At 71.8% G+C, this 24,546-nt stretch overlaps 5 protein-coding genes across 6 annotated transcripts; 2 read left to right on the top strand and 3 right to left on the bottom strand.

The window, feature by feature from the left end:
• The first annotated feature begins 41 nt into the window (after positions 1–41).
• On the top strand, positions 42–3,383 carry TMED6 (transmembrane p24 trafficking protein 6). Its single transcript, XM_075511156.1, has 4 exons — positions 42–1,118; positions 2,159–2,285; positions 2,509–2,660; positions 2,848–3,383. Exons 1-4 carry the CDS (start codon positions 858–860, stop codon positions 3,070–3,072), a joined length of 765 nt encoding a protein of 254 aa, XP_075367271.1. The 5' UTR covers positions 42–857; the 3' UTR covers positions 3,073–3,383.
• Positions 3,384–3,671: 288 nt separating this feature from the next.
• On the bottom strand, positions 3,672–4,949 carry NIP7 (nucleolar pre-rRNA processing protein NIP7). Its single transcript, XM_075511153.1, has 5 exons — positions 4,823–4,949; positions 4,587–4,673; positions 4,317–4,455; positions 4,096–4,236; positions 3,672–4,010 (listed from the first exon to the last, which is right to left on the bottom strand). Exons 1-5 carry the CDS (start codon positions 4,876–4,878, stop codon positions 3,891–3,893), a joined length of 543 nt encoding a protein of 180 aa, XP_075367268.1. The 5' UTR covers positions 4,879–4,949; the 3' UTR covers positions 3,672–3,890.
• Positions 4,950–9,653, top strand: COG8 (component of oligomeric golgi complex 8). Of its 2 annotated transcripts, XM_075511152.1 has the most exons (7): positions 4,950–5,311; positions 5,652–5,859; positions 5,936–6,754; positions 7,724–7,892; positions 8,078–8,206; positions 8,953–8,982; positions 9,308–9,653. In XM_075511152.1, exons 1-7 carry the CDS (start codon positions 4,992–4,994, stop codon positions 9,463–9,465), a joined length of 1,833 nt encoding a protein of 610 aa, XP_075367267.1. In that variant the 5' UTR covers positions 4,950–4,991; the 3' UTR covers positions 9,466–9,653. The 2 variants fall into 2 exon arrangements, with proteins under 2 accessions (XP_075367267.1, XP_075367265.1); XM_075511150.1 differs by lacking the exons at positions 8,953–8,982; positions 9,308–9,653 and having other exon boundaries at positions 8,078–8,463.
• An 846-nt stretch (positions 9,654–10,499) lies between these two features.
• VPS4A (vacuolar protein sorting 4 homolog A) lies at positions 10,500–14,411 on the bottom strand. Its single transcript, XM_075511149.1, has 11 exons — positions 14,264–14,411; positions 13,621–13,732; positions 13,349–13,496; positions 13,182–13,243; positions 12,770–12,889; positions 12,432–12,588; positions 11,914–12,062; positions 11,691–11,772; positions 11,361–11,580; positions 11,104–11,244; positions 10,500–10,670 (listed from the first exon to the last, which is right to left on the bottom strand). Exons 1-11 carry the CDS (start codon positions 14,282–14,284, stop codon positions 10,569–10,571), a joined length of 1,314 nt encoding a protein of 437 aa, XP_075367264.1. The 5' UTR covers positions 14,285–14,411; the 3' UTR covers positions 10,500–10,568.
• Positions 14,412–16,359: 1,948 nt separating this feature from the next.
• SNTB2 (syntrophin beta 2) lies at positions 16,360–23,888 on the bottom strand. The gene is given in 8 exon segments (XM_075511148.1): positions 16,360–16,586; positions 16,818–16,999; positions 17,175–17,371; positions 17,575–17,717; positions 18,237–18,447; positions 18,859–19,069; positions 23,370–23,817; positions 23,820–23,888. Coding segments are annotated over 8 exon segments (1,554 nt in total). The 3' UTR covers positions 16,360–16,493.
• Between the last annotated feature and the right edge of the window lie 658 nt (positions 23,889–24,546).

Genomic DNA, 24,546 nt, shown 5'->3' with positions numbered 1-24,546 from the left:
TGAGCCGGCTGGGGCTGTTGCGTCGGCAGCTGTTTGGGGTGGGACAGCGCTGCGCTGAAGGTATGAGGCGCTGCCGCATCGGCGGAGGCACGAAGCAGAAGCTTCGGGACTAGATTTCTGTTGAAGTCAAAGGGCAGGGGAGGTTTGGGGGCATTTTCTAAGGGCAGCCTCTCTCGGCTGCGTTCCTGCAGAGCCGGGGCTGGGCAGAAATCTGTTTGGAAACACCTGCTTCCCCTCTGTCCTTCAGCAGCAGCTGCTGGAATGAGCTTCCCTTGTCACCTGGCTGTGGCTGCGCATTTCCCTCCCCTTCTGCTTGTAAAACCCTTTCAGGAGCAGCCCTGGGTAGACGGGAGCACCCTGCGCTGGCAGAGGCCCGTGCCGGGGCACAGAGGCTTGATGCGAGCCGCGAGCTGGACCAGTGATTGCCAGCGTGAGGCAGTGCCTGGCGGTCGTGCTGGTGTCGTGCCCAGGTGGAAGGAAACGCGGTCTGGCTGTGTCGGTCCGAGCCCATTCTTCCCTTCTCTGGGCCGGGCTCTTGCCCCAGGCTGCGTGGAGAGGGTGTCGCAGCCCAAGGCTTTACACTAAGAAACTGGAAGTTTCTTGGAGTAAAACACTTTTCCTGCTTAATTTGCTCGTTCCCAAGACGCAGACTGGCAGAGCGTTGGTCAGCGAGGGGAGCAGGGCTGGCCGGGGACCGGCTCTGTGCAGCTGGGAGGTGCTGCTGGGGACCGGGGTGCTTCACCGCAGCAGCCTCGGCCTCAGCAGAAGGGCTCAGCTGGGTGAGCTCTAACGTGGACGAGCCGGACCAGCTCCTGCTCCGCACCGAGATCACCTTGAGTGCTGCTGCAGAGCAGTTAATGATTACCCCTGCCACCTCGGGTCCCTGCCCCGGCGGGAGGGAGCGCTGGAGGCTGGGACGCAGGATGCTGCTGCTGGTGCTCCTGGCGCTGCTGGGCCCCGCCGGCTGCCCCAAGACCGAGCCCCTGAGCGGGTCCAGCCGGGAGCCCCTCTTCCGCGGGGCGGATCGCTACGACTTCGCCATCGTCATCCCCGCCGGTGCCGTGGAGTGCTTCTGGCAGTTCGCACACCAGAGCGGCAACTTCTTCTTCAGCTATGAGGTGAGCGTTGCGAGACGCGTCCTGGGAAGCCGTCGGCGCGGTGCAGCTGCCGATGGAGTCGGGGAATGGCTGCGCTGGATTGGTCCTGCGTGGCGGCTCTGCGGCCGGTGCCGGCTGCCTCCTCGGAGGGTGCGGCAGGTCCTGCGACGGGCAGTCCTCCGTTGCCTCGGTCCTGCGACCAGGCTTATGGGTGGAAGGAGACCACGTGCCGGCTGAACTCCAGACACGCTGCGCCTGGGGCGGAGGTGGTTTGCCTTGTGAGGGACAGACCCTTGGTTGAGATGGGGAATGGTTGTGGTCACTTGGATGGTTCATCTCGTGGACTGTGCTTTTTTAGGCAATTTCCATCATCAATCCCACTTATTTTTTTAAATACCTGTTTTAAAACCATAAAGTGGTGCCAAGAGCTCCGGACATGCTGCCCGAGCACCCAGAGCTTGCTCGCAGGGAGCTGCAGGGTGTCGTCTCGGGCACAGCTGCTTTCCCCCGCGCTCCGTCCTCTTCCCACAAGGGAGACTGCAGCCCTTTTATCTCCTGTTTACACTAGGCTGGTTGAAGGAGAGCCTGGGCACGGCCGTGCCTGGCGCTGGCGGCTTCCCCCCAGCTCTGTGCTCGGCAAAGCAGCCCCGCAGGAACACGGCACGGCCCCGGGGCTCGGCACAGCTCCGTCTCCAACGCTCCAGCGGCCGGCAGTGCCAGCAGCACCCAATCCAGGCGGCAGGGAGCCAGGGAGGGCGCGTGGGGTGGGAGACGTGGGGTCTGTGCGAGTGCCGGCAGCGCCATGAGCGGGCGTTGGGAACCGCGGGGTTCGTTACCCAGGGCTGCGGGTTTTTTCGTTTACGTGTAGCTGGCAGCTCGCTGGAGGCTGTTCCTGGCCTTAGCTCAAGGTAACGAAGGGGGCAGCCCCCCAAACGAACCCCAGTAGAGGCAGGTCCCCGCTGGGTCCCTGCCCTGCACACGAGGGCTCCTGTGGGCTCCCATCTGTTTCCTGGGTGCAGAGTCAGGCCCACGAACGCCCCCCGGGTGTTTCCTGCCTCCAGGTCCAGCGGGCAACGGGGATCGCCAGCAACAGGAACATCCTGGCCACGGCGAGCGACCCCAACGGCTTCCAGCTCGGCGCTTCCCGGGACGTGCGAGGACAGATCGACTTCCTCACCAAGGAGACAGGTCCCCGCTGCCCCGGTCCCTGCCCGGCCCAGCCGCCGGCAACAGGAGGCTGGTGTCCAGGGGCTGCCAGCTCCTGGCCGGCAGCTCCAAGCCTGGCGAGCGCGTCCCAGAGTGCCGATATGTCCGTCCCTAACGGGGACGACGAGGGTCGAGCACTGGGGATGGGTCTGCCTGGCAGCAGCTCTCCTACCCGGGGAACAACCGTCCCCACTTCTCCCTGCAGGTTTCTACCAGCTGTGCCTGGACAACCAGCAAAACCACTTTGGCTTCATGCAGGTGTATCTTAACTTTGGTGTCTATTACGAAGGCTTCAACATGGAAAACAAGCAGCTGGAAGAGAGGAAAGAGCTGAACGACACCCTGGAGGCAATCGGGGTGAGTGTCAGGGGTGCTCCGATGCAGCAGGGACGGGCACGTCCTCCCAAAGGAACCGAGAAGGGCGTTTGCCGTTGGCTGGGCAGCAGCTTAATTTAATGCTGAGCCCAGCGGGCGGCTCTCGGAGGGGCTCTGCCAGCCCCAGGCTCTGCCACGGCCCGCGGCCGAGCGCCCGCCTCTCCCGCAGGTCAGCATGCGGAAGCTGCAGCTCCACATCTTCCACATGTGGCGGTTCTACAACTTCGCCCGGATGCGGAAAGGGGCCGACTCCTTCCTCCTGGAGTCCAACCACAACTACGTCAACTGGTGGTCGATGGCTCAGAGCTGCGTCATTGTCCTCTCCGGGGTCCTGCAGCTCTACTTCTTGAAGCGCCTCTTCAACGGGCAAACCTCCAGCCGGCAGAAGTGCTAGCAGTGCCCAGAACCGCGGGCAGGACTGCTGCCGGCAGCGCTCGGTAACCGAGCTGCCCCTTCGCAGAGCAGGAGGGAAGGCTGGATCCTGCCTGGGGGAGGAGGAAGGAGAGTTCTCCCCTCTCCTGCGTTCGGCTCTAGCCCTGCCTCGGCTGAAATCACCCCGACAGAAGAAAAGCGCGACACGATCGCCTGAGCTTTGTGTGCCGGGTCAGTTTGTTACATCCCTGCCGTCGTTACGGTGTCCTAACATGCCTTTTCTACCAGAAACCCAATAAAGGAAACCCCGGCACACGCTCTGGGGAGCGATCGCAGCCTGCTGCCTCCCGTCCACCCTCCGCAAGCCCGGGTGAAGCAAACCCTGCCTTGCAGGCAGCTGCCTGCCCCCTCCCTCCCTCCCTGAAGCTCAGCTGCCGGCCTCTGACAGCTCACCCCCAGGCTGCGAGCCTCCCCCCGGCCTCGTCTGCCGAACCGAGTGCGGTGCTTCTCCCCTCCGCAGCTGCACCCCGGTGCGTCGTGCTCCCCAAGCAGGCAGAGACCCGCAGCGGGGGCGAGGGCTGACCCCCCCCGAGGCTCCGCACTAGACAACAGACACTCCCGGAGAAGGAAAAGGCTTTATGTGACGGCAGGGGCAGGTCTGACATGGGGGGAAATCTCCTCCTTGTGCTGGCAGCAGCCCCCCCGGGGGTACGGGGCCACGTGCTGGTGGCTCCCAGCCCCTCCGCACCGCTCGGGGTGGGCTCCCCACGGCTCCGTGCGCCGCTGCTGCACCGGCGGTGCAGGAGAAAGTCCGTTCTGCCGAGAAACGCTCAAGGTCTCTTAGGTCAGCGTGTCCTCGCTCCGCACGTACTCCCCGACGTCGGCCTGGTGGAACACCACGATGGCCATGGGGTCCACCTTCCGGCACTCCTGCGTGGACTTGGCGGCCACCCCGAAACCCTGCGGGCGGGATGAAGGAAAAGTGAGAGAGAGTTTTCCCCGCGCCCCAGCCCTGGAAAACGTGTGGGCTGCGCCAGCCGCTCACCAGCGGGACGTCGGCCATGGAGTACACCACCACGCCCTGGTACTGGGCCGTGTTCTCCGTGATGCGCCCCAGGCCCGACTTGAGGACGTGGTTGCCGTAGAGGAAGGACTGCTCCGAGCCGGGCTTCACCCACACCTTGTACTGCAAGAGAGACCCAGAGCGGTGAGGGGCTGGGGCGGCCCGGCGCGGGGCAGGGGGCGGCCGGGGGGGCCGCGTCCCACCTTGGCGTAGGGCGCGAGGAAGTCCAGGGCCGTGACGCTGAGCCGGAACTTCTGCGTCTTGGTGAACTTCCCGAAGCAGGTGCCCGGCGCCACCAGGCTGTCCCGGGGGACGCTGGCAGCCACCTTCAGCAGCTTCTCGCTGGGGGGAGCGGCGGGGGGCAGAGCTGGAGCGGCTCCCGGGCCAGCAGCCCCGCGCGGGCTGGCACCGGAGCCCCCCCCCCCCCCCCCCCACGTCGGCCCTGCCCGGCCCCCGCCGCCGTCCCCGCTCACCTCAGGTAGTAGACGCGGTCGCGGTGCAGGCGGAAGCAGTAGGTGCCATCGGGCCGGTCCACCAGCAGCTGGATGTTCTCACCGATGCTGCGGGGACGGAGCCCGTCAGCCCGGCCCGGCCCCGGTCCCCGCTCCCGGCCCCGGGTCCCCCCCCTGCCGCGGCTCCTCTGGTCCCCGCGCCCAGCCCTCCCGCTCCCCAGCCCCGTGCCCGGTCCCCCCGGTCCCCGTGCCCTCACTATTTCCCCAGCTTCTCGAAGACCGCCCGCGTCTCCGCCTCCGTCAGCGGCCGCATCGCCCCGCGCCGCACACGCGGGGCCGCGCCGGAACCGGAACCGGCGGAACCGGAAGCGGCGGGACCGGAAGCGGCGCGGCGGCCCATCGAGACGGGGCGGGCAGAGCGGCGCGATGGCGGTGGCGGCGGAGGAGGCCCGGCTGCTGGCCTGGCTGCGCGGCCCGGCGGCGGCGGGGCCCGGCGGCCCCGAGCTCTCCGCCTACGTGGCCGAGCTGGCGGCGCTGGGGCTGGCGGAGCTGGGCCGGGAGCCGGCGCGGCTGGCGGCGGAGCGGGCGCGGGTGGGGGCGGAGACGCGCCGCCTGGCCTTCGAGCACTACCGGGCCTTCATCCGCTCCGCCGAGTGCACCGGCCGCGCCGGCCGCGGCTTCGGCGGCATCGAGAGCCGCCTCGGCAGCCTGCTGGGCCGCCTGCCCGCCCTCCAGGACGCCTGCCGGTGCGGGGACGGGCGGAGCGGGGCGGCGGGGGCAGCCGGGGCGGGCCCCGGCAGGGGCTGGGGTGGGAGCGGGGTTAGCGGGGGCCGGGGCGGGGAAGGCACGGGTGGAAAGGGGGGGGGGGGGGCAGAAAGGAGTGGGGATGGGGCGAGGCTGGGACAGGGTCTGAGGGGGCAGGAGCAGCCCTGGGGGGTGAGAGGGGTCCTGGTGCTGGGCCCAGTAAGGATCGGGGCCGGCGGGGACTGGGGGCAGAGGCAGCACTGGGAGGGGGCCCTGGACGGCGCTGGGGAGAGGCCAGTGTGGGTGGGAGGGTCCCGCGCCGATCCCGTCCCGATCCCACAGGAACTTCATGCGCGATGCCGAGGAGATCGCCTGCAGCCGGCGCATGAACAGCCTGACGCTGAACCGGCACACGGAGATCCTGGAGATCCTGGAGATCCCGCAGCTCATGGACACCTGCGTCCGCAACGGCTACTACGAGGAGGCGCTGGAGCTCGCCGCCTACGTGCGCCGGCTGGAGAGGAAGCACAGCAGCATCCCCGTGATCCAGGTAGGCCCCGCTCTGCCCCTGCCCCGCGGCCGCCCCGTGCCTGGCCCCCGCGGCTGAGGCCTCTCTCCCGCCCCAGGGCATCGTGGACGAGGTGCGCCAGTCCGCCCAGCTGATGCTGAACCAGCTCATCCAGCAGCTCCGCACCAACATCCAGCTGCCGGCCTGCCTGCGGGTCATCGGCTACCTGCGGCGCATGGACGTTTTCACGGAGGCCGAGCTGCGCATCAAGTTCCTGCAGGCGCGGGACGCCTGGCTGCGCTCCATCCAGGCGTCCATCCCCGACGACGACCCCTACTTCCACATCACCAAGACCATCGAGGCCTGCCGCGTCCACCTCTTCGACATCGTCACCCAGTATCGCGCCATCTTCTCCGACGAGGAGCCGCTCCTGCCCCCGGAGGGGCAGGCCCTCAACGAGGGGGCCATCTTCCATGGCTGGGTGCTGCAGAAGGTCTCCGAGTTCCTGCGCACGCTGGAGCGCGATCTCCGGCGCGGGGTGGGCGGCCGCCTGGACTCGCTGCTGGGGCAGTGCATGTACTTCGGCCTCTCCTTCAGCAGGGTGGGGGCCGATTTCCGCGGGCAGCTGGCCCCCCTCTTCCAGCGCGTGGCCGCCGCCGCTTTCGGGAAGGCGGTGGAGGAGGCGGTGGAGAAGTTTCGGGAGGAGATGAATTCCTACACGCTCATCTCCGCCCCGGCCGTCCTGGGGGGCAGCGCGGGGGTGCCGGTGCCCGCGGCCCAGCCGGGGACGCTGCAGCCGCCCATGGTGCTGCTGGACTTCCCGCCCCTCGCCTGCTTCCTCAACGGCCTCCTCGTCGCCTTCAACGACCTGCGGCTCTGCTGCCCCGTCGCCCTGGCCCAGGACGTCACCACTTGCCTGGAGGACGCTCTTGGCGAGGTGAGGCACCAGGAGACGGAGCTGTGCCTTGTCCCGGGAGAATACGGGGATGGGCTGGCCCTGCCCCGAGTGTTCGTAGGATAGAATCATGGAGCCTTTGAGGCTGGAAAAGACCTTTAGGAGCATCGAGTCCAACTGTTAACCCAGCACTGCCAAGCCCACCACTAAACCCTGTCCCTAGGCACCACATCTACACGGCTTTTAAATACCCCCAGGGATGGGGACTCCACCACTCCCCTGGGCAGCCTGTTCCAGTGCTGGACAACCCTTTGGGTGAAGACATTTTTCCCAATATCCAATCTAAACCTCTCCTGGTGCAACTTGAGGCCATTTCCTCTCATCCTATCAGTTGTTACCTGGGAGAAGAGACCGACCCCCCCTCTCTACCCCCTCCTTTCAGGCAGTTGTAGAGAGCGATGAGGTCTCCCCTCAGCCTCCTTTTCTCCAGGCTGAACAACCCCAGGTCCCTCAGCCGCTCCCCATCAGCCTTGTGCTCCAGACCCTTCCCCAGCTCCGTTGCCCTTCTCTGGACACGCTCCAGCCCCTCAAGGTCTCTCTGGGAGTGAGGGGCCCAACACTGAACACAGCATTCGAGGTGCGGCCTCACCAGTGCCCAGTACAGGGGACGATCACTGCCCTGGTCCTGCTGGCCACGCTATTTCTGACACAAGCCAGGATGCTGTTGGCCTCCTTGGCCCCCTGGGCACACTGCTGGCTCATGTTCAGCCGGCTGTTGGCCAACATGCCCAGGTCCTTTTCCGCTGGGCAGCTTTCCAGACGCTCTTCCCCAAGCCTGTAGCGTTGCATGGGGCTGTCGTGACCCAAGTGCAGGACCCAGCACTTGGCCTTGTTGAACCTCATACAATCAGCCTCAGCTCATCAATTCCCCTTGTCCCTGCTGTTGGGGGGTCATCTGTGGTGAGAATTAACGATTCTCCGGGGAATTAACGACTCTGCCTTTCGCCCCAGGTCACCAAAACCATCCTGGCCTTCCACCGTGCGGAGGAGGCGGCTTTCAGCGGGCGGGAGCAGGAGCTCTTTGCTCAGTTCTGCACGGCTTTCCTGGAAGACCTGCTGCCCTACCTGAACCGTTGCCTCCAGGTCCTCTTTCCCCCGGCACAGATCGCACAGGCGCTGGGTGAGACCCCGGGGGCTTGCGTCTCGGGGGGGGGGGGGGGGGGGGGAGCCACGGGTGGGGAGGAGCCACCCGTGGCTCCCCCCCCCCCCCAGACATACTGGGTCCTGTCTCGCTGTTGCCACCTCTGGGGGGCTTCCCCGTTGCCCGTAGGCCCCCACCCGAGCCCCCCTCTCCCTCTCTGCCAGGCGTCCCCCCCACCCAACTGCAGCGCTTCGGCCGCCTGGGCCGCATCGACGTGGTGGCCCTCAGGGAGCCGCTGGCTTTCCTCCTGCCAGCGCCGCCTGAGGAAGAGCCAGCCCAGGAGAACACCCCACGCCCGGAGGAGGAAGAGGAGGCCGTGCCCGGGGAGCACGGGCAGGAGACCCCCCCCGGGGGGGCTCCGCTGCCGGACGGCCCGGCGGCCACGGGGTAGCGGGGCTGCGGCTGGGCCGGGCTGTGTCACCCCGAGCCCCCCTTCCCTTGGGGCTGAAGTGGCCGCTGCTCGCCTTCCCGCTGCCTGCACCCCTGCCCGTAGCCCCTCCTGCCTGCAGTCCCCCCCCGCCCCGCTCCCGCCTGTCCCGGGCGCTGCGCCGCCCTCCCGCCGCCAGGGGGCGCCCCCCCCCCCCGTTGTGGCGCCCCGCGGCCACCGTAGCTGCGCGCGCAGGCCCGGGCCTCCATGGCGGCGGCGCTGGCGGCGGGGCGGCGGCTGGCGGGACGGGCCCGGCCGGGCCCCCCGGGCCGCGGGTGCGGGGACGGGGCGGGCTGGGGCGAGCGGGAGCGCTCGTACTGGCGGGCGCTGCGGCGGAGGGTGCTGGGCCCGCCCGCCCCGCCCTTCGCCGACCCCTGCCAGGTGGGCGCCCCGGTGCTGCGCGCCGCCGCCGCCGCCGTGGCCCCGGAACGGTTGGGCGGCCCCGAGCTGCGGGAGCTGGCGGCGGCGCTGGCGGCCGGGCTGCGGCGCGGGCCGTGCCTGGGGCTGAGCGCCCCGCAGCTGGGCGTGCCGCTGCGCGTCTTCGCCGCCGAGCTGTCCCCCGCCCGCTGCCGCCGGTACCCGCCGGCGCTCCGCCGCGCCCACCGCATCGAGCCCTTCCCGCTCCGCCTGCTCGTCAACCCCGCGCTCCGCGTCCTCGACGCCCGGCTCGTCACCGCCCCCGAGGGCTGCGCCAGCCTCAAGGGCTTCTCCGCCTACGTCCCGCGCCACTGGGCCGTCCACGTCTCCGGTACGGACCCCGCCGGCCCTGCCTGCCCCCCCGGGGGGTCCGCCCTGCCCCGCCCCGATGGGACACCGCCCCCCACTCTCACACGGGTCCCCCCTTACCCCTCCCCCGTTAGCACCCAGTGCCCCCGCCGCTCTCACGCGCGTCCCCCCTTGCCCCCCAACTACCACCCACTGCCCCCCTCCAGCCCCCCCGCCCCACCGCCGCTCTCCCGGGCAGCAGGCGTGGACGAGCGCGGGGAGCCGGTGAGCTGGGAGGCGACGGGCTGGGCCGCCCGCATCGTCCAGCACGAGATGGACCACCTGGACGGCGTCCTCTACATCGACCGCATGGACACCCGCACCTTCACCAACGTCGCCTGGATGGAGCTCCTGGACTGACGCCCGCCGCCCCGGCAGGCAGGTGCCCAGCCGTCGCCCGCGTCTCTCCCGCCTCGCGCTGGGGCCCTGGGGCTCCTCCGGCGCGGCGCTGGGTGCCCGTCCTCGCCCTGGCCGAAGCAGCGGCGCAGAGCCGCGGCCCCGGGGCTCCCGCTCAGGGTTACTGCGGCCAATACACGCTGTGAGGACTCCGAGCGGCTCCTGCCCCTTCCTGCCCGCCTTCCCCCGGCCCGGCTGCTCCCCCTTGCACCTGAAATTATTTTATGGGTCTAGGAACAAGGCCTGCTGCCGGGGCTGTGCTGGGGGGTGGGGGGGATCCCCCTCTCCGGGGCTTGTTTGGGGCCCGAGGCACGGCGAGGGCAGGCAGGTGCCGGCTGTGCTGGGCGAGGTGCCGCGGTGGAGGGCAGCAGCCAGGGCACAGCACAGGGCACCAGGATGGGGCTGGGGGGACAGGGGGTGCTGGCTGTGGGGCTCACGGGCTGGCCAGAGCCCTCAGGGCTCGTCCCCAGGCGGGGGGCTGCTCCGAGCACCGGATGCTCGGGGGGGGGGGCGAAGCCCCGAGCAGCCCCACACCTCCCTGCGCAGGCACAAACCCCTGGCCGGGACGGCTGCAGCACGGGGAGCCCCACACTCCGCGGGGGACAGGCAGAGCCGGAGGCCTCGGCGCTGGGGCAGCGCGTGATGGGGGGCGGGGGGGGGCCGGGCTGGGTCCCCGCATGTGGTCAGAGCTTCAGGGAGGGGCCGGGCACCGGCTGAAGCTTTTGGATTGTTTTTATTTTCATATAAACAAGACAGAACCCAAAGCAGCATTAATTTAAAAAATAAAAAAGAGCAGGAAGAAGAGTGGGGCAGAGCCGGGGGGAGCGCCCGGCCGCCCAGGTCATGCTCAGGCCCCCCCGGTAGTGTCAGCCCCCCCGGGCCGTGCCCCCGCGCCCCACCGGGCACTGCAGTGCGATGGGGCGAGTAGTGTGCGGAAGATGAACCTGTTTGGCACGGCCGGCGTGGTGTGGTGTGGTGGGGCGGGGTGGGGCGGGGCAGGGCGGGGGGGCACAGCGGGGGCCCTGCCGCCCCAGCCCCACACCCCCACATACACCACCCCCCCCCCTTTAACCTTCCTGTCCAAAATCCTCCGTGAATTTCTTCACCTTCAGGAGATCGTCGGCGTTGACGGTGGGGCGGGTGGTGGCCAGCGAGCGCAGCATGTCCGACTGCAACACAGGGAGGGGCGGGGAGCTGAGACCGGGCACCGGGGGGGGGTGGCACCGGGCAGGGACCCCCCCACGGCAGCGCCAGCAGCTCTGCCCGTCCCTGGGGGGCTCTGGGCCCTGCCCTGCACCCCAGCGAGGCCGGGGGCTGGTGCCTTCGCCCCGCAGCAGCGCTGGCTCTGGGGGTGGGAGCTGCCCGGAGGAGCCCAGGCCCTTCCCCAGCGCCCAGCCCCGGCCCGGGGGGCTCAGCGCCCCGGGGAGGGGGGCAGGCGGGAGGCCTCTTCCCTCGGGGAGCGAGGAGCCACAGCCCCGCGCTGGCGGAGGGACAGGGAACCGGCAGGGCCGGGGCCGCAGCATTGCTGTGCCGGGGCCAGCCTCCGCCCGGCAGGACGGGCGCCCAGCCCCACGGCGCCGCGGCGGCAGGGGCCGCGCTCACCATGCAGACGATGGGCTCCATCAGCTTGTCGCTGGGCACCTCCATCCAGGTCATCTCGGTGGCGCCCGGGTCGCCGGGCGAGCACGGCGTCAGGAGGTCGTCCACGAAGGTGCCGGGCGTGGTGCGGGAGGGACCGCGGACCTGCGGCAGAGCCAGGCGGCACGGCGCTCGCGGGCGGGACGACGGCCGCGGCACCGACGCCGGCCTCGGGGCTGCCCCGGGGACGGACCCCCCGGCCCGGAGCAGCCCCCGCTCACCTTCTTGAAGTGCGTGGCCGACTGCACCTTGCGGACGGGCTGCATCAGGGCGTCCCGCACAATGATGCTGATGTCGGCCCCCGAGTAGCCGTCCGTCTTCCGGGCCAGCTCCTGGATGTTGGCCTCCGTCAGGCAGTGCGGGGTGTTGCCCAGATGCAGCTTGAACATCTGGGCCCGGGCCGCCTCCTCGGGCAGCGGGATGTAGATGCGCTTCTCGAACCTGAGGGCAGTGCGGGCGGGCGGGGGGGGTGAGCCCCACACCCTCAGACCCTGCCGGGACAGGGCCCCGCGGGTCCGGGAGCCGGAGGGGGGGAGCTGTGCCCCGCTCACCTTCTCCTGATGGCCGAGTCCAGCACCCAGGGGATGTTGGTGGCACCCAGCACCAGGATCCCATCGCTGCTGTTCCCCACACCTGCCCGGGGACGCAGACAGCTCAGAGCAATCCCCAGGGAACCACGGGACGCTTGGCAGCTTCTCCCACGCCTGCCCCGTCCTGCTCTCCCTCTCCCCGCGCTGGCTCGTGTCCCCCCCCCCCCGAGGAAGCCCCACGCACCCTGCATCTGCACCAGGAACTCCGTCTTGATGCGCCGGGCCGCCTCGCTCTCATTCTCGTTGCGGGAGCCGCACAGCGAGTCCACCTCATCGATGAAGATGATGGAGGGCTTGTGCTGCCTCGCCAGCTCAAAGAGGTTCTTCACCAGCCTGGGCACAAAGGCGGGGACGGGGTCCTCACTCAGGGACCCTCCACAGCACCGACACTGCCCAGAGCCCGTGACAGCCCCGGGGCGAGGAGCCCCGCACACCACCGGCTCCTCCTGCCCCTGCCCGCCCCGGCAACGCTGCGCTGGCAGCGAGGAGGCGAGCGCCGTGCCGGGAGAAGGGCCGTCCCCAGGCTCTGGAGCCTCAGGAGGGGTCTCTCCTGCCCTCCCCTGGGACCCGTTATCTGGCTAACGGGGTTCACCCATGCTGGTGGCTCCCCTGCCCCAGCCACAGCTCTGGCACTGCCAGCCCGGCTGGCGAGGAGGCCGGGAGCCAGCCGGCAGCAGCCACACATCCCTCCTACCAGCTTACTTCTCGCTCTCTCCCAGCCACTTCGACATCAGGTCTGAGGAGGACACGGAGAAGAAGGTGGAGTTGTTGGCCTCAGTGGCCACGGCCTTGGCCAAGTAGGACTTGCCGGTGCCGGGGGGCCCGAAGAGCAGGATCCCTCGCCAGGGCGTGCGCTTCCCTGCGACAGAGACCAGCGTCACCGCTCCCCCTTCCCTGCGCAGGCCGGATCCGCGTGGGCCCGCACGGACACGGGTCCCCGCTGCCCGGGGTCACCTCCCTGCACACGCTCGCCCCAGCTGCCGCCCCACGGCACCTTCTCCGTGGGCGAGCGGCAGCCGTGGCGCTGCCGTGACTCTCACCGGTGAACAAGTGTGGGAACTTGATGGGCAGGATCACGGCTTCCTTCAGGGCTTCCTTGGCTCCCTCCAGGCCGGCCACGTCACTCCACCGCACGTTGGGCTTCTCCATCATGATGGCACCTGCGAGGGGCGGGTCTGCTCACGCGGCCCCACGGAGACTGGCACCACGCTCCCGCTGTCTGCCGAGAGCCAGGAGAGCCAGAGCCCCCATCCCTGCCCACACCTCCACCCCACCAAACCCCCCACCCACACCAACCCCGCTGCCCCTCGGCACGGAGCACGGTTTGGGGGCTCCCCTGGCGCCCTGGCCCACAGCCTGTCCCCCCTCCCCGCAGCCGCCCCTCGCAACGGCCGTTGGGGAAGCCCTCCGCTGACAGCCGGCACAACCGCGCCGGCCACCGCAGCCCCTCACCCATCAGCTGCTCCTGCAGCTTCTTCTTCTCGGGGTTCTCGCCCTCGCTGTCACTGTCGCTCCTGGGGAGAAGGGACACGGGTCAGGAGAGGGACTGGCCCCGGTGTGGCAGCAGGGTCCTGCCAGCTCCGCCGTCGGGCAGGGGGGGCCCTCGCAGCCCCACGCACCCCTTGTTATCATTCTGGGACTCTTTCACCGGCTTCTTGCCCTGCTTGTCCTTGCTGCGCAGGTACTCCTTCAGCTTCTCCGCCCGGTCCAGGTACTGCATGCACTTGGCTCGGATGCTCTCCTTCGCCTTGTCGCTGTGAGCTTCATCTGCAGAGACCCCCCCCCCACGCATCACCCGTGGCCCCGCGCCACAGCCGGCAACCCCGCGGCCCCCTCCGGAGCCCCCCCGAGCCCCCCGGGCTGTAGCCGGGGGCCACCGGCCCCGTCTCACATTTGATGGCGTGCAGGAAGTACTCCACGGCGTGCTGGTACAGCCGCAGCGCCTCCTCGTAGTTCTTGGCCTTGTCCTCCTCGGTGGCTTTGGTGACCAGGTCGATGGCTTTCTGGCGGGGGAGGGCACGGCGCCGTGAGCCGGGCAGCGGCACCGGGGCCAGAGCAGGACCAGGCCTTTCCCCACCCCGGGGGGGGGCCGGGCCGGGCCTGCTCGCACCGGGGCAGCCAGCGGGGCCCCTTCCGCAGCGCCCGGCAGGACGAGGCCCGCCCCACCCCCCCGGCGCCCCGGCAGGGCACGGGGCAGGATGAGGCCGCCCCAACGGGGCCTGGCACCGGGGCGGAGTGAGGCCGCTCCCCGATCGGCACCGGCACCGGCACCGGCTCAGGCCTTTCCCCGACCGGCACCGCGCCGGGGCAGAGTGAGGCCGTTCCCCGGCCGGCGCCGGCACCAGGGCAGGGTGAGGCCTGGCCTGCCCCCCGCCCCCAGCCGGCACCGCACCGGCACCGGGGCCGGGTGAGGCCTCCCCGGCGAGGCCTCGCAGCGGGGCGGGAGGAGGCCCCGCCAGGGCCCGGGCCGGGGGAGGCGCAGGCGGAAGCCGAGCCCCGGCCCCGGCAGCCCCCGGCCCGCCCCGCCCGCGTACCTGCAGGGTGGACGTTGTCATCTCATCGCCCGGTGTCGCCGCTCCTGGCGCGGCCCGGCCCGGCGGCGGCGGCGGCGGCGGCGGCGGCGGCGGCAGCGGCGGGGCCCGCGGGACCGCCCGCGACTGCGGCTGTGCGCGCCAGCGCCCCCTGCCGGCACCCGCCGGCACCTGCGCCGCGGGGCGGGGCCTCACCGGGACACGCCCCCCCCCCCGCTCCGCCCCTCGGGCCCGCCCGTGCCCCCGCATAGACAGACAGCAGACAGACAGCAGACAGACAGACAGACAGCCCCCCACGCGTGGGCACACCCGCACCCGACACGTGTGCGCACCCACGGGCACCCCGCCCGTGCACACCTACAAACTCCTGTGCGCGCGTGCACACGCCCCCATGTAACCCCCCCCAAAACTCCCGCGTGCGTGTGCCCCGCCCGTGCACCCCCTGCACCCCGTGTGCCCCCAGGGCACGCCCGCACACCGCGTACACAGGGACACGGCGTGGACACCCCCCCCCCCACGCGTGTGCACCCACACAGCGTGTGTACCCCCCCACACCCCCCTTGCTGGACCCCAGCGGGCTCCCCCAGTCCCCTGCTCCAGCCGGGGGTCCCTGGGCCAGCAGTGGCCCCCGGGCCAGCCCAGCCCAGCGCCATCCCATCTCCCCCCCACGTGCCAGCTCCTCGTGGAAGGTGCCGGAGGGGCCTGGGACCAGCGTTGCCCCCCCGGGCTACCCCACAGGGGAGTGGGCCACCTGCCGCTGCCCCCACCGTGCTGCCGGGCCCCCCCCAAATACCTGGGGGTGTCTGTGCCCACCGAGGAGCCCCCCAGGCTGCTCCTCCCCGGGCTGAACCGGCCCCGCTGCCCCAGCCGCTCCCCCTACGAGACACCCCAGTCCCCCCAGCATCCCCAGTACAGCCCAGTCCCTCTTGTACCAGGCAGCCCAGCACTGCCCACCCCCCCCCACATGTGCCACACTGGGAATCAACTGACCTCCCCAGCAGACACACACCCCCTGGCACCCACAGCCCCCCGCTGCCGCAACCCAGGCACCCCCAGAGTGAGACTCAGAGACCCCAGAAAAGGCAATATCTGATATAAATAGCGATTTACAAAGAATACAAAAATAGAAGGGGGGTGTGGCGCCCGGGGCCGGGAAGGGGGGGCCTGTAGTGCTTACGTGCGAGCCACGATCCCGGGCTGGGGGTCTGGCACCCCACAGCCCCCCCGGGACCCCCCGGCACCCGGCCAGCGCAGCCCCACGGGAAGCAGAAAAATGTGCGGGGGAGTTTGGCTGAGGGGGTAACGGGGCCTCAGCCGGGAGGGGAGACCCCGGGGGGGCTCCCCCGGCACCCCAGGGCGCGGGAGCTGCCCCCCTGGGAGCGAGGGAAAGTACAAAAAGCGAAAGTGCATCAATCTACGCGTCCTGCCCCAAACCCGCAGAGCAGCTCCCGGGCGGGGGGCACAGGCTGCAGCGTCCGGGGGGGCCGCGGGGCCGGCGCAGCTCCGGGGGCATCGGCCCCGGGGGGCTCCCCAGCAGCCCCAGCCCCTCTGCCCAGGGCGGCGGAGACACAACATTTGTTTTCTGGCTTTGGGGGGTTCACTGCCGCACCCTGCCCCAGCCCGGCGGGCAGCAGCGGGGGGGGGGGCTGAGCCCCCGCCTGCACCCCCGGGGGTGCCGCAGGGACGAGCACCCCGGGGCTCGGGGCAGCCCCCTTTGTACCCGTGAGTGCCCCCAGTGAGACAAGTGTCCCCCCCCCGACCCTGAGCGGGGCACGGGGACCCTGTGTCGCAGCAACGGGGGGCCCCCGCGGCCCAAGCCCCGTCCCATGCGGGGACAATGCGACCCCCCTTTGGGGGAGCCCCAAGGCAGGGAGGGCGCTGGCTCCCCCCGCTGTGGGGTGGGGGGAGCAGCGGGGGTCCCCAGGCGTCGGGGCCGGGCTCGCCCCGCTCCAAGGCACAGGCGGTGAGATCAGCGATGGCTTCAGGCCCAGGGGGATTAAAGCTGGTGTCTGTGCCCCGGCCCCCCCGGCACCGGGGGGCCGGGACTGCCGGTGGGGAGCAGGAGAGGGTCGCCCCCTCCCGGGGCAGCCGTCCTGCCATCGCCCCGGCGGCTCTCGAGGTGGCAAATCCCAGCCCCGGCAAGGCACTGGTGGGGCAGGAGGGGCAGGGGGGGTCCCCTCCGTTTTCCCCGGCTGGTTTGTGGTGGGGGGAGGCGGGCGGGGGCCAGGGCCACCTACGCCAGCAGCCCCATGCGGGTGACTTTGGCCGAGAGGAAGGTGTGCAGGATGAAGACGATGGGCTTGGGGCAGGAGTGCAGGTCCAGCGCCTGGGGGGGAGACGGAGAGCGGCGTCAGCCCCCCCCACCAGCACGCCAAACCCCGCGGGGGGCACCGGGGGTCTCGCAGCTGGGGCCGGAGGCTCCCAGCCAGCGATACCAGGGGGTCTGGGCAGCCGCGGTGCCGCAGGAACGGGGGGAAGGAAGCAGGAGCCACCCCCGGAGGAAGACACCCCCCCCCCCCCCCAAATCGGGGGGTGAGCCCGGCCGCCCCCTCCTCACCAGCTCCCCCTCGGGGCCCCCGAAGTCCAGGTAGAGGGTCCTGATGCCGTCGTCCGCCGACATCTTCAGCTTCTCGTAGGGGTAGCGGAAGAGGACGCTGCCGCCCGGCTCCTCCCGGCAGATGGTGAAGCCGTCCTCGTAGTGGATGGAGAGCTGCACCTCCTGCCCGCCCAGCGCGCAGCCTGCGGGCACGGGCAGGGCTCAGCCCCCCCCGCCCGCTCTGCTGCCTGCGAGACCCCCCCGGAGCGGAGCTCCCCGCCGGGCTGCCCAGGTCCTGCTGCACCCCAGAGCCCCAGGAGGGAAGGGGGGGGGGAGGGTGTCCCCCCGAGGGTGTCCCCCCCCCACCCCAGCACTCACCCACGGACACCTCCTTGATCAGCTCGGCGGCGGCGTGGCAGCCCTGCACGAGAACGCGCGTCCAGGAGGAGAGGTCCCGATGGGTCTCCACGCGGAAGACGTGCATCTCCACGCCCTGGCGAGAGCCCGTCCGGGTGGCGAAGGTGAGCTCCGAGCCCAGGGCGGGCGAGCGGCGGCCCGAGCCCGAGTGGACCAGCCTGGGGGGGGGACGACGACGGGCGGAGGGGGGTCAGGGGCGCCACGGCAGCGCCAGCGCCACGCCGCCCCATCAGCATTTCGGGGTCTCCCTCCCCGCTCTGGGGAGATTCGGAGCCAAGACGCGAGCGGAGGAGCTGGACGCGGCTGAGGGGAGCCAGTCCCCAGGGCACGCAGGCGGACGGGTCCAGCCCCCCCAGCCCACCTGGTAGCCACCAGCGGGTAGCTGTGGCAGGGGGAGGCCCAGGCGTCCCTGGTCCAGGGCATGCCGTCGTACAGCAGCAGGTCCTTCTCCGTCACCGCCATGAGGACCGGCCGCCACTGCTGCCGCCCTCCGTCCAGGCGCGCCTGGAAGAGACGGTGAGGGGCGCTGGGGGTGGCAGGCACCCGCTGCTGCCCGGCCACCCCGCTCCCTGCACCCACGTCCGGGCTGACCCCACGCCAGCGGCTCCGCGTTGCCAGGCTCTCGGCAGCGTCCGTGTAAAGGACGGTTTCCACGGGCGGCCGGCCGGGAAAGCCGAGCCGGGAGCAGCCCCCAAGGGACCCCACCGCCGGGGCCGAGCTCACCGCGGTGCCCGTGCAGGCTGCGGCTCTCGGGCAGGGAATTTGCAGGAGAGCGAGGGAGCGACGAGCATCTCCAGCCGGGAAATCCCAGCGGGAGCGGGGCTGAGGGCACGGGAAGCGCTGCCTTCGCTCGGGCCAGGGGACAGGAGAGCGGCTGAGCCCGGCGCCCAGGCCGGCGGCGGGGCTCTCCGGCAGCTGCGCGGCTGCACCCGCAGCCCCGTTGGTGCTGCTGTCCCCGGGGACGGTGCCGGGCAGCGCCCGTCCCCACAGCAGCGTCTTCGGCGCAGCCCCGGCGGCACGTACCTGCTCGGCCAGCCAGGCGATGTGCTTCACCTCCCTGCCGCCGGCTGCGGCACCGCCGGTGCCCAGCATGGCGTTGAGCTCGGCCAGGACCTGGGGGAGCAGGGCGGTGATGTTGGCGTGCAGGGCCGTGAACCAGGAGTGCGCCGTCGCCGTGTCCTTGCAGCGCAGGACCAGGGTGTTCCTGCTGTCCGGCGAGTGCAGCTCGATCAGCCTGCGAGGGGACGGGGCGCTGGGTGGTGCCTGTGCCCGGCCCGGCAAACTGGCCGCACTGGTTTGCGGCTCCGGTTGTGCCGGGGAGCCGCCGGCGCAGCCTGGCACCAGCCCCTGCCCACAGGCAAAGCCGGGGGGGAATTTGCAGGGCCCCCCCCTCTCCGTGGGCAGGGGAGGCTGCCAGCTGCCCGGGGCGGGGGGGCACGGCCCAGCCCCGGCCGAACCCCCCGGACTTCCCTTTCACGGCCGAACCCCCCGGACTTGCCTTTCACGGCTCGGCAGGGGAAGCGGGAGGTGACGGCTGCGGCGAGGGGCAGCCCCCAGCCCCGTCCCGGGGGGTTCCACGGGGAGCGGGGCCCCAGACGCCGGCAGCCCCTGGGTTTGGGGGGGCACGGGCAGCCCCCGCCCTCACCTGTTCTCCAGGTCGGGCATGCTGAGGTTCCGGGCGGCGAAGCACATCTTGAGGGGGATCACCTTGCGGTCGCGGGGGCCCTGGTGCTGGGGGGAGCCCGAGTCCTCGCTGCCGCTCAGGCTGGGTGACTGCGGGGCGGCCCCCTCCCACGGCAGGTCCGACACCAGCGAGGGCTTCTTGATGTAGGGGGTCACCTCCCGCATGAACTTCACTGTGGGGGGGGGAGGGGGGGCGCGTTAGGGACGGGCGGGGACCCTGCACCCCTGTGCCGCAGCCCTGCACCCCGGGGACGCTCTGGCCGCGGGGGTGTCTCGTCGTGTGCCCCCCAGCACGCGCGGGGTCTCGGCCGGCCCTGGGGGGCTGCGGGACGTCCCCCAGCGGCACCGGCACGGCCCGCGCCGCGGGGAGCCGAACTCGCCCCCGGCCTCGTGCCACGGGCAGCAGGGAAGGGGCACCCCGCCGTCCCGCCCCGGGGGTGCGCAGCCCTGGAGAGGCCCTGGGGACCGGGGCGCGGCCCAGAGGGTCCCACCCCGGCCGAAACGGAGACGTCCCAAGTAAAGGACAGGCGCTGGCGGCTCATCCCCGTTACCGGCAGCCGGCGCGGGCGTAGGAAAGGGAAGGCGGCGCAGCACAATGGGGCCGGGCAGGAGGTCAGGCTGCAGCCCATCCTGACCCACCCCGGCCGCCGAGCTGCGAGGGCGGCACCGGCCAAGTTTCCAGCGCCGCAGGCGCCGACGGCGAGCTGACCCCGCGCTGCCACGCGCGCCGGCCGGCGGCCTGCCTCCGCTCCCGGCAGGACGAGGAGGAGGAGGAGGAGAGGGAGGAGGGTTTGCAGCCAGGACATCCCGGCTCCACGCTCCTCTCCAGGCCAGGCAGGAAGGAAGGAGGCACCGGCTCCCATTCCCCGCCGACCGTCCTTCCCCAAACACCACCCAGCCCCGCCGGAGCAGAGCCCCGGCGAGGTGCCAGCACCCTGGAGCCCATCCCAGCGCCGGACGGGGCGAGCAGGAGCCGGAGCTGGGGAGCCCGGCTCGCCCAGCCCGCCGTGCCACCGTGGGCTCGCCGGCGGCTGCCCCAGCAGCCACGCTCGGGGAAAGCCAAGGCCTTCGAGATGCCAGGGAGCGTCAGCTGAGCCGCCTGCCAGAGCAGGGATGAGGCCACGCAGGACGGCACGCTCGGCCAGGCAGGAACGCCGCGAGCGAGCGCCGACAGCGGCCTGGGACGCAGCGCCTGCAGCCGGCACCGGGCCCCTGCCCGCCACGCTCCCCCCGGACACGGCTCCCCAGCCGGGAGAGCTCGTCCGCCTGCGCAGAGCCCCGGCAGCCCGTCCCCGAAGGAGGACCGTGCTGGGAACGGCAACGTCCGCACGCCCGGGGCGGCGGGGAGTTCAAAACAAACGAACAAAAAAGCAAATAAGCTGTGATCTGTCGCGAAGCGAAGCTCCCCGCCGCTCGGGGAAAGCGGCCGCAGAGCCGGCACCACGCTGCGCCGCAGCCAGGCCACCCAGCCCGCCGGAGCTTTGCCGGAGCAGGAATGACGGTGGTGGCAAGGCTCGGGTCCCGCTCTCGGCCGGTCGCGGCACCGCCGGACCCCGTGGAGCCGTGGGCAGGCGCCTGCCGCGGCCCAGGGCTCACCCGCTGCAAATCCCCCCGCCGCGGGGGCTGACGCCCGCCCGCAGCGCGGGCAGGGAGATGCCGGCAGGGATGGGGAGCGGGCAGGCCGGCCCCCCGCCCTCCCGCTGGATTTGCTGAGCTGAGCAGCGCGGTGGGACGCGCCGCCACGAGGCGCTTGTCCTTGCCGCAGGCAGCAAACGAGTTAATATTAGCCTCCCGCCGCGCTGATCCCAGGATTACCGCCGTCCCCGCGCACCCCTAATCCCGCTGCCGGGCCGGGCAGGGCAGGGCAGCGCCGCGGGACAGCGGCAGGGGCGGCAGCTCTCACCGCGGGGCCGCTCGGCAGCTGTTTGCCAGATGTGGGCACCTGCTTCCACGCCAACCGGCAGGCCGGCACCCTCCTGCCAGCCCCAACCTCCGCCGCGGCACGGCCGCCGCCTCCCCGAAGGCCAGGCTTGCCGAGAGCTGCCGAGCCGGGAGGGCGAGCGGCCGAGGCGGGCAGCCGGCGGTGCAGGAGCCCAAGCGCCGTGCCGGGACGCTGCCGGAGGAGCGTGGGCTTGCCGGGGCCGCGGCCACTCTGACGGCTCTTAGCAGCGGCTGCGACCAGCAGGCAGGCGCTGCCGGGCTGCGCCGGGTCGGCCGCCGTGGGAAGCGCGCCCCGGCGCTGAGCAGATGCACGGGACCGTGTCTGCCGGTGCGGACGGCAGCAGAACCGGCTCCCTGCTTTCGGGGGGACGCAGCTACGGCACGTGCGGGAGCATGGAGCCCCCCGCGCCGGCGGGCACAAAACTGGCACCGGGGCGGTGGCACCTGCAAGCACCTCTTCTGCTTCTGGTGAGCTGGCAGCTGGCGCACAGCTACCCCGGCACAGCCGCTGCCGCCCCGCCTACGCGCTCACCGCAAAGGAAACCCGGCCGCCGGCTGCACCCCTCGCCCGACCTGCCGCAGGAAGGTGGCTGCTCCGGCTGCGCGGCAATGCTGGGTTAGCACCGGCCTCGCCGAGGCCGAGCCGCTGTGCGCTGCCGGGATGGCATCGGTCTGTCCTCGTGGTCGGAGCCCCTTCCTGCCACCGGCATCGGGAGGGGAAACACCTCAGAGGTTTCCCCACGTTTACACACGGGTCGGCTCTTGCAACCAGCCTTCCCCTTTGCCGGCCACCGGGCCCGCCTGCCTACGCGCCGGCCGGCAGGTCTGCCCACAGCTCCCCCGCAGAGGCGGAAGGGCTCCCTTCCCCCAGCGTGCCGGAGCGTGCCGTGCGCCCACGGGCACCCCGGGAGGAAGGCGCCCAGCGCGGGTCTCTGAGCCAAACCCAGGGCAGGGGCCGCCAGCCCCACCGGAGTGCCGGCATAGGGCCGGTGCCCCTGCGCTCCACCGCCAGCCCCGGCAAAGCCCCGGCACCTGCGAGCCCGCGAGCCCTGCCTGCCAGGGCGGTCACACCTCCAGGGGCTAGCAAGGACAGACGGACCGGGGCGGCAGATGTCTTCCCCAGCTCCTCTCCAGGGCCAGCAGATGCCGGCCAGCCACCGGACAGTCTCCCCGGGCCGTGGGGCGGCCGCAACCGTGGGACAGGCAGCCCTGCGGCCCTCCGGCAGTGAGGAGCACCCCAACACCGGCCCCGGTGGGAAGGGAAGGGGCGGCTGTCGTGGCGCCCGTCGCGGAAGCGAGGGACAAACAGACGGCGGGGCCGGAGCTCCTGCGGGAGAGGATCAAACAGCCGGGTGGCGTGAGACGGGAGCGGGGGGAAGGACGCAGGGGGGAGACGGCAAATCCGGCATCGGGGAGCCACGGGGACCCTCCCTGCCTCCGACGGCGGACGCCGACCTGCCGGGTGTTTAAGAGCCATGCCCAATGCCACGGCTCCACCGCAGCCCCTGCGGCCCCCCAGCCACGGCCGAGCCACACAGAGCCACCCTGTGCCGGGTGCGGCCGTGCCAGGGAGCCCGTCCGCCCGCCCTCGTGCCGGCGCAGCGTGCCAAAGGCGGGCGGGTGAGCGGGAGCACCCGCCACCGGCGTCAGCCCGGCCCAGCCGGGCGCAGGTGACCCAGCCCAGCGCCCGCTGGGCACCGCGTCCACGGAGCAGCCCCACGCACCAGCGGCCGGCCGGCCTCACCGGGATGCCAGGACGGTGTGCGTGGCACCACGGACCCGCGTGGGCCGCCCTGACCCACGGCACGGGGGGCTCATGTCCTCTCCGCTGCCCAGGGCGCGGTGCCCCACGGCACGAGCCCCGGGCCACGCACCGCCGGGCCAGGCGGGTCCTGCCCGAGCTTGTCGGGCTGCCGGGAACAGGTCGGGCAGGAGCCGGTGGCTCCGCCGGGCCAGGTCTGAGCCGGCTGTGCCGCGGGCACGGAGCCCAGGGGGACACGGGCAGACCCCAAACCAACCCCCCGGGGCCGCAGCCCTCCCTGGGGACTCAGGGGGCACCAGCACCCACCCCGGGGGCTCCGTCCCCAGAGCTGCCACGGGGGACCCCCTGTCCCGGGGGGGACCCCAGCTCTGTCCCGGGGGGGGCACGGCCAGCAGAGACAGTCCCCTGTCCCCGGCTGGGAGGGGTCCCCGTCCCGCCGCAAGCAGGAGGACCCCAGCCAGGGAGGGAGGGGACAGCCCCGTCCCTGTCCCCGTCCCTGTCCCCGTCCCCAGCGGGGCCACGCCAGGGCCCAGTACCGGGGCTGGGGGTTTGGGGGACAGGACACACACACCGCGGCCGGGGGGGGGAGTGGGGTCCCACAACCGGAAAAGGGGCCCAAGGGGGGGGGCCGGGAGCCCGGTGACAGCGGCAGGGGGGTGTGGGGAGACCCGGTAACGGGGCGGGCACCCGGGAGAGAGCACCGGGGGCCGGTACCGGGGACGCGGCGGGGGGGGGGGGGGGGGGGGGGGGGGGGGGCGGTTAGCCGGTACCTTCGAGGATGACCTCCCTGCCGGCTCGCTTCAGCGCCTGGACGGCTTGATCGTGGGTGGCATCCCGGAGATCGACGCCGTTAACGGCGAGGATGGCGTCGCCCAGACGGAGCGCCCCGCTCCGTTCCGCCGCCAGCCCCGGGAAGATCCGTGAGATGAGCACCGGCATACGATTCTCCCGACCTCCCTTGATGCTGATACCGAGCCCTCCCGCCTCCGCCTTCACCACCCGCACCCTCCGCACGCAACCGGGCGCCGCCTCCGCGTTGCCGTTAACCACGCCGTTAAGCACCGCCGCTTCGCCGCCTCCCGGTTCCGCCGTCAGGCTCAGCGCTTCGCCGCTCAGCTCCGCCGCTACTCGCACCCAACGTTCCCGTAGCAGCAGCTCCAGCAGCCCCGTTTTGCAAGCGCGGGTCCAGACGGCCATGCCGCTTGCCGCCGCCGCCGCCGCCGCACCGGGAGAAGGGGCGGGGTCTGGAGGAAGGGGGCGTGGCGCGGTGGCCACGCCCCCGCCCGCATGGCGCGCTGCGGTAGGCTCTGCGCGGCGGGAGAGGCGGGGTTACGACGCTCCTCCCCTCCCTCCGGCGCGACCAATCGCAGCAGCGGCGGCGGACCGCCGCCGCTGCTGCGATTGGTCGCGCCGGAGGGAGGGGCGATGAAGCCCCGCCCCGCGCTTTATTTCCCGCCCCGCGCTTTATTTCCCGCCCCGCTCTCCATTTCCCGCACTCTGCCTAAAGCCCCGCTTAGCAAAGCTGCGCTCCCCCCTCGCTCGCTTATTTCTAGGAAAACCAGCCGGCAGCTGCTCCCAGAACCCGAATTTTCCCCTCCTCGGGCACGGGGAGATGTCCTTTGTGGGTACAAGGGAAAGGAAAGGATGGGGAGCCCCCAAATCCTGCTCCCTCCAGGCACAGCGGTGCCGTCCCCGCGCCGCTGGCACTGCCAAACTTCAGCGCTAACCCACCCGCCGAAGGACGGGTACGGTCTTTCACGGTCCTACCCACCTGCTGAAGGAAGGGACGGTCCGAGCGCAAACTGGAAAGAGGGTACTGGTGTGACTGGAAGGGCTGGAGGAGAAGGTGCCCGGGTTTCCAGCTAACAGCCGCCGCAGAGCTGCGTGTGCCGGGACCCCCGTTACACCCTGATCCCACCGGCACGCAGCTGCGAGCACCTCTCCTGA

The sequence above is a fragment of the Mycteria americana genome, chromosome 8, assembly GCF_035582795.1.
Source record: "Mycteria americana isolate JAX WOST 10 ecotype Jacksonville Zoo and Gardens chromosome 8, USCA_MyAme_1.0, whole genome shotgun sequence".
NCBI lineage: Eukaryota > Metazoa > Chordata > Aves > Ciconiiformes > Ciconiidae > Mycteria > Mycteria americana.
This window is presented reverse-complemented; position numbering and strand designations above follow the sequence as displayed.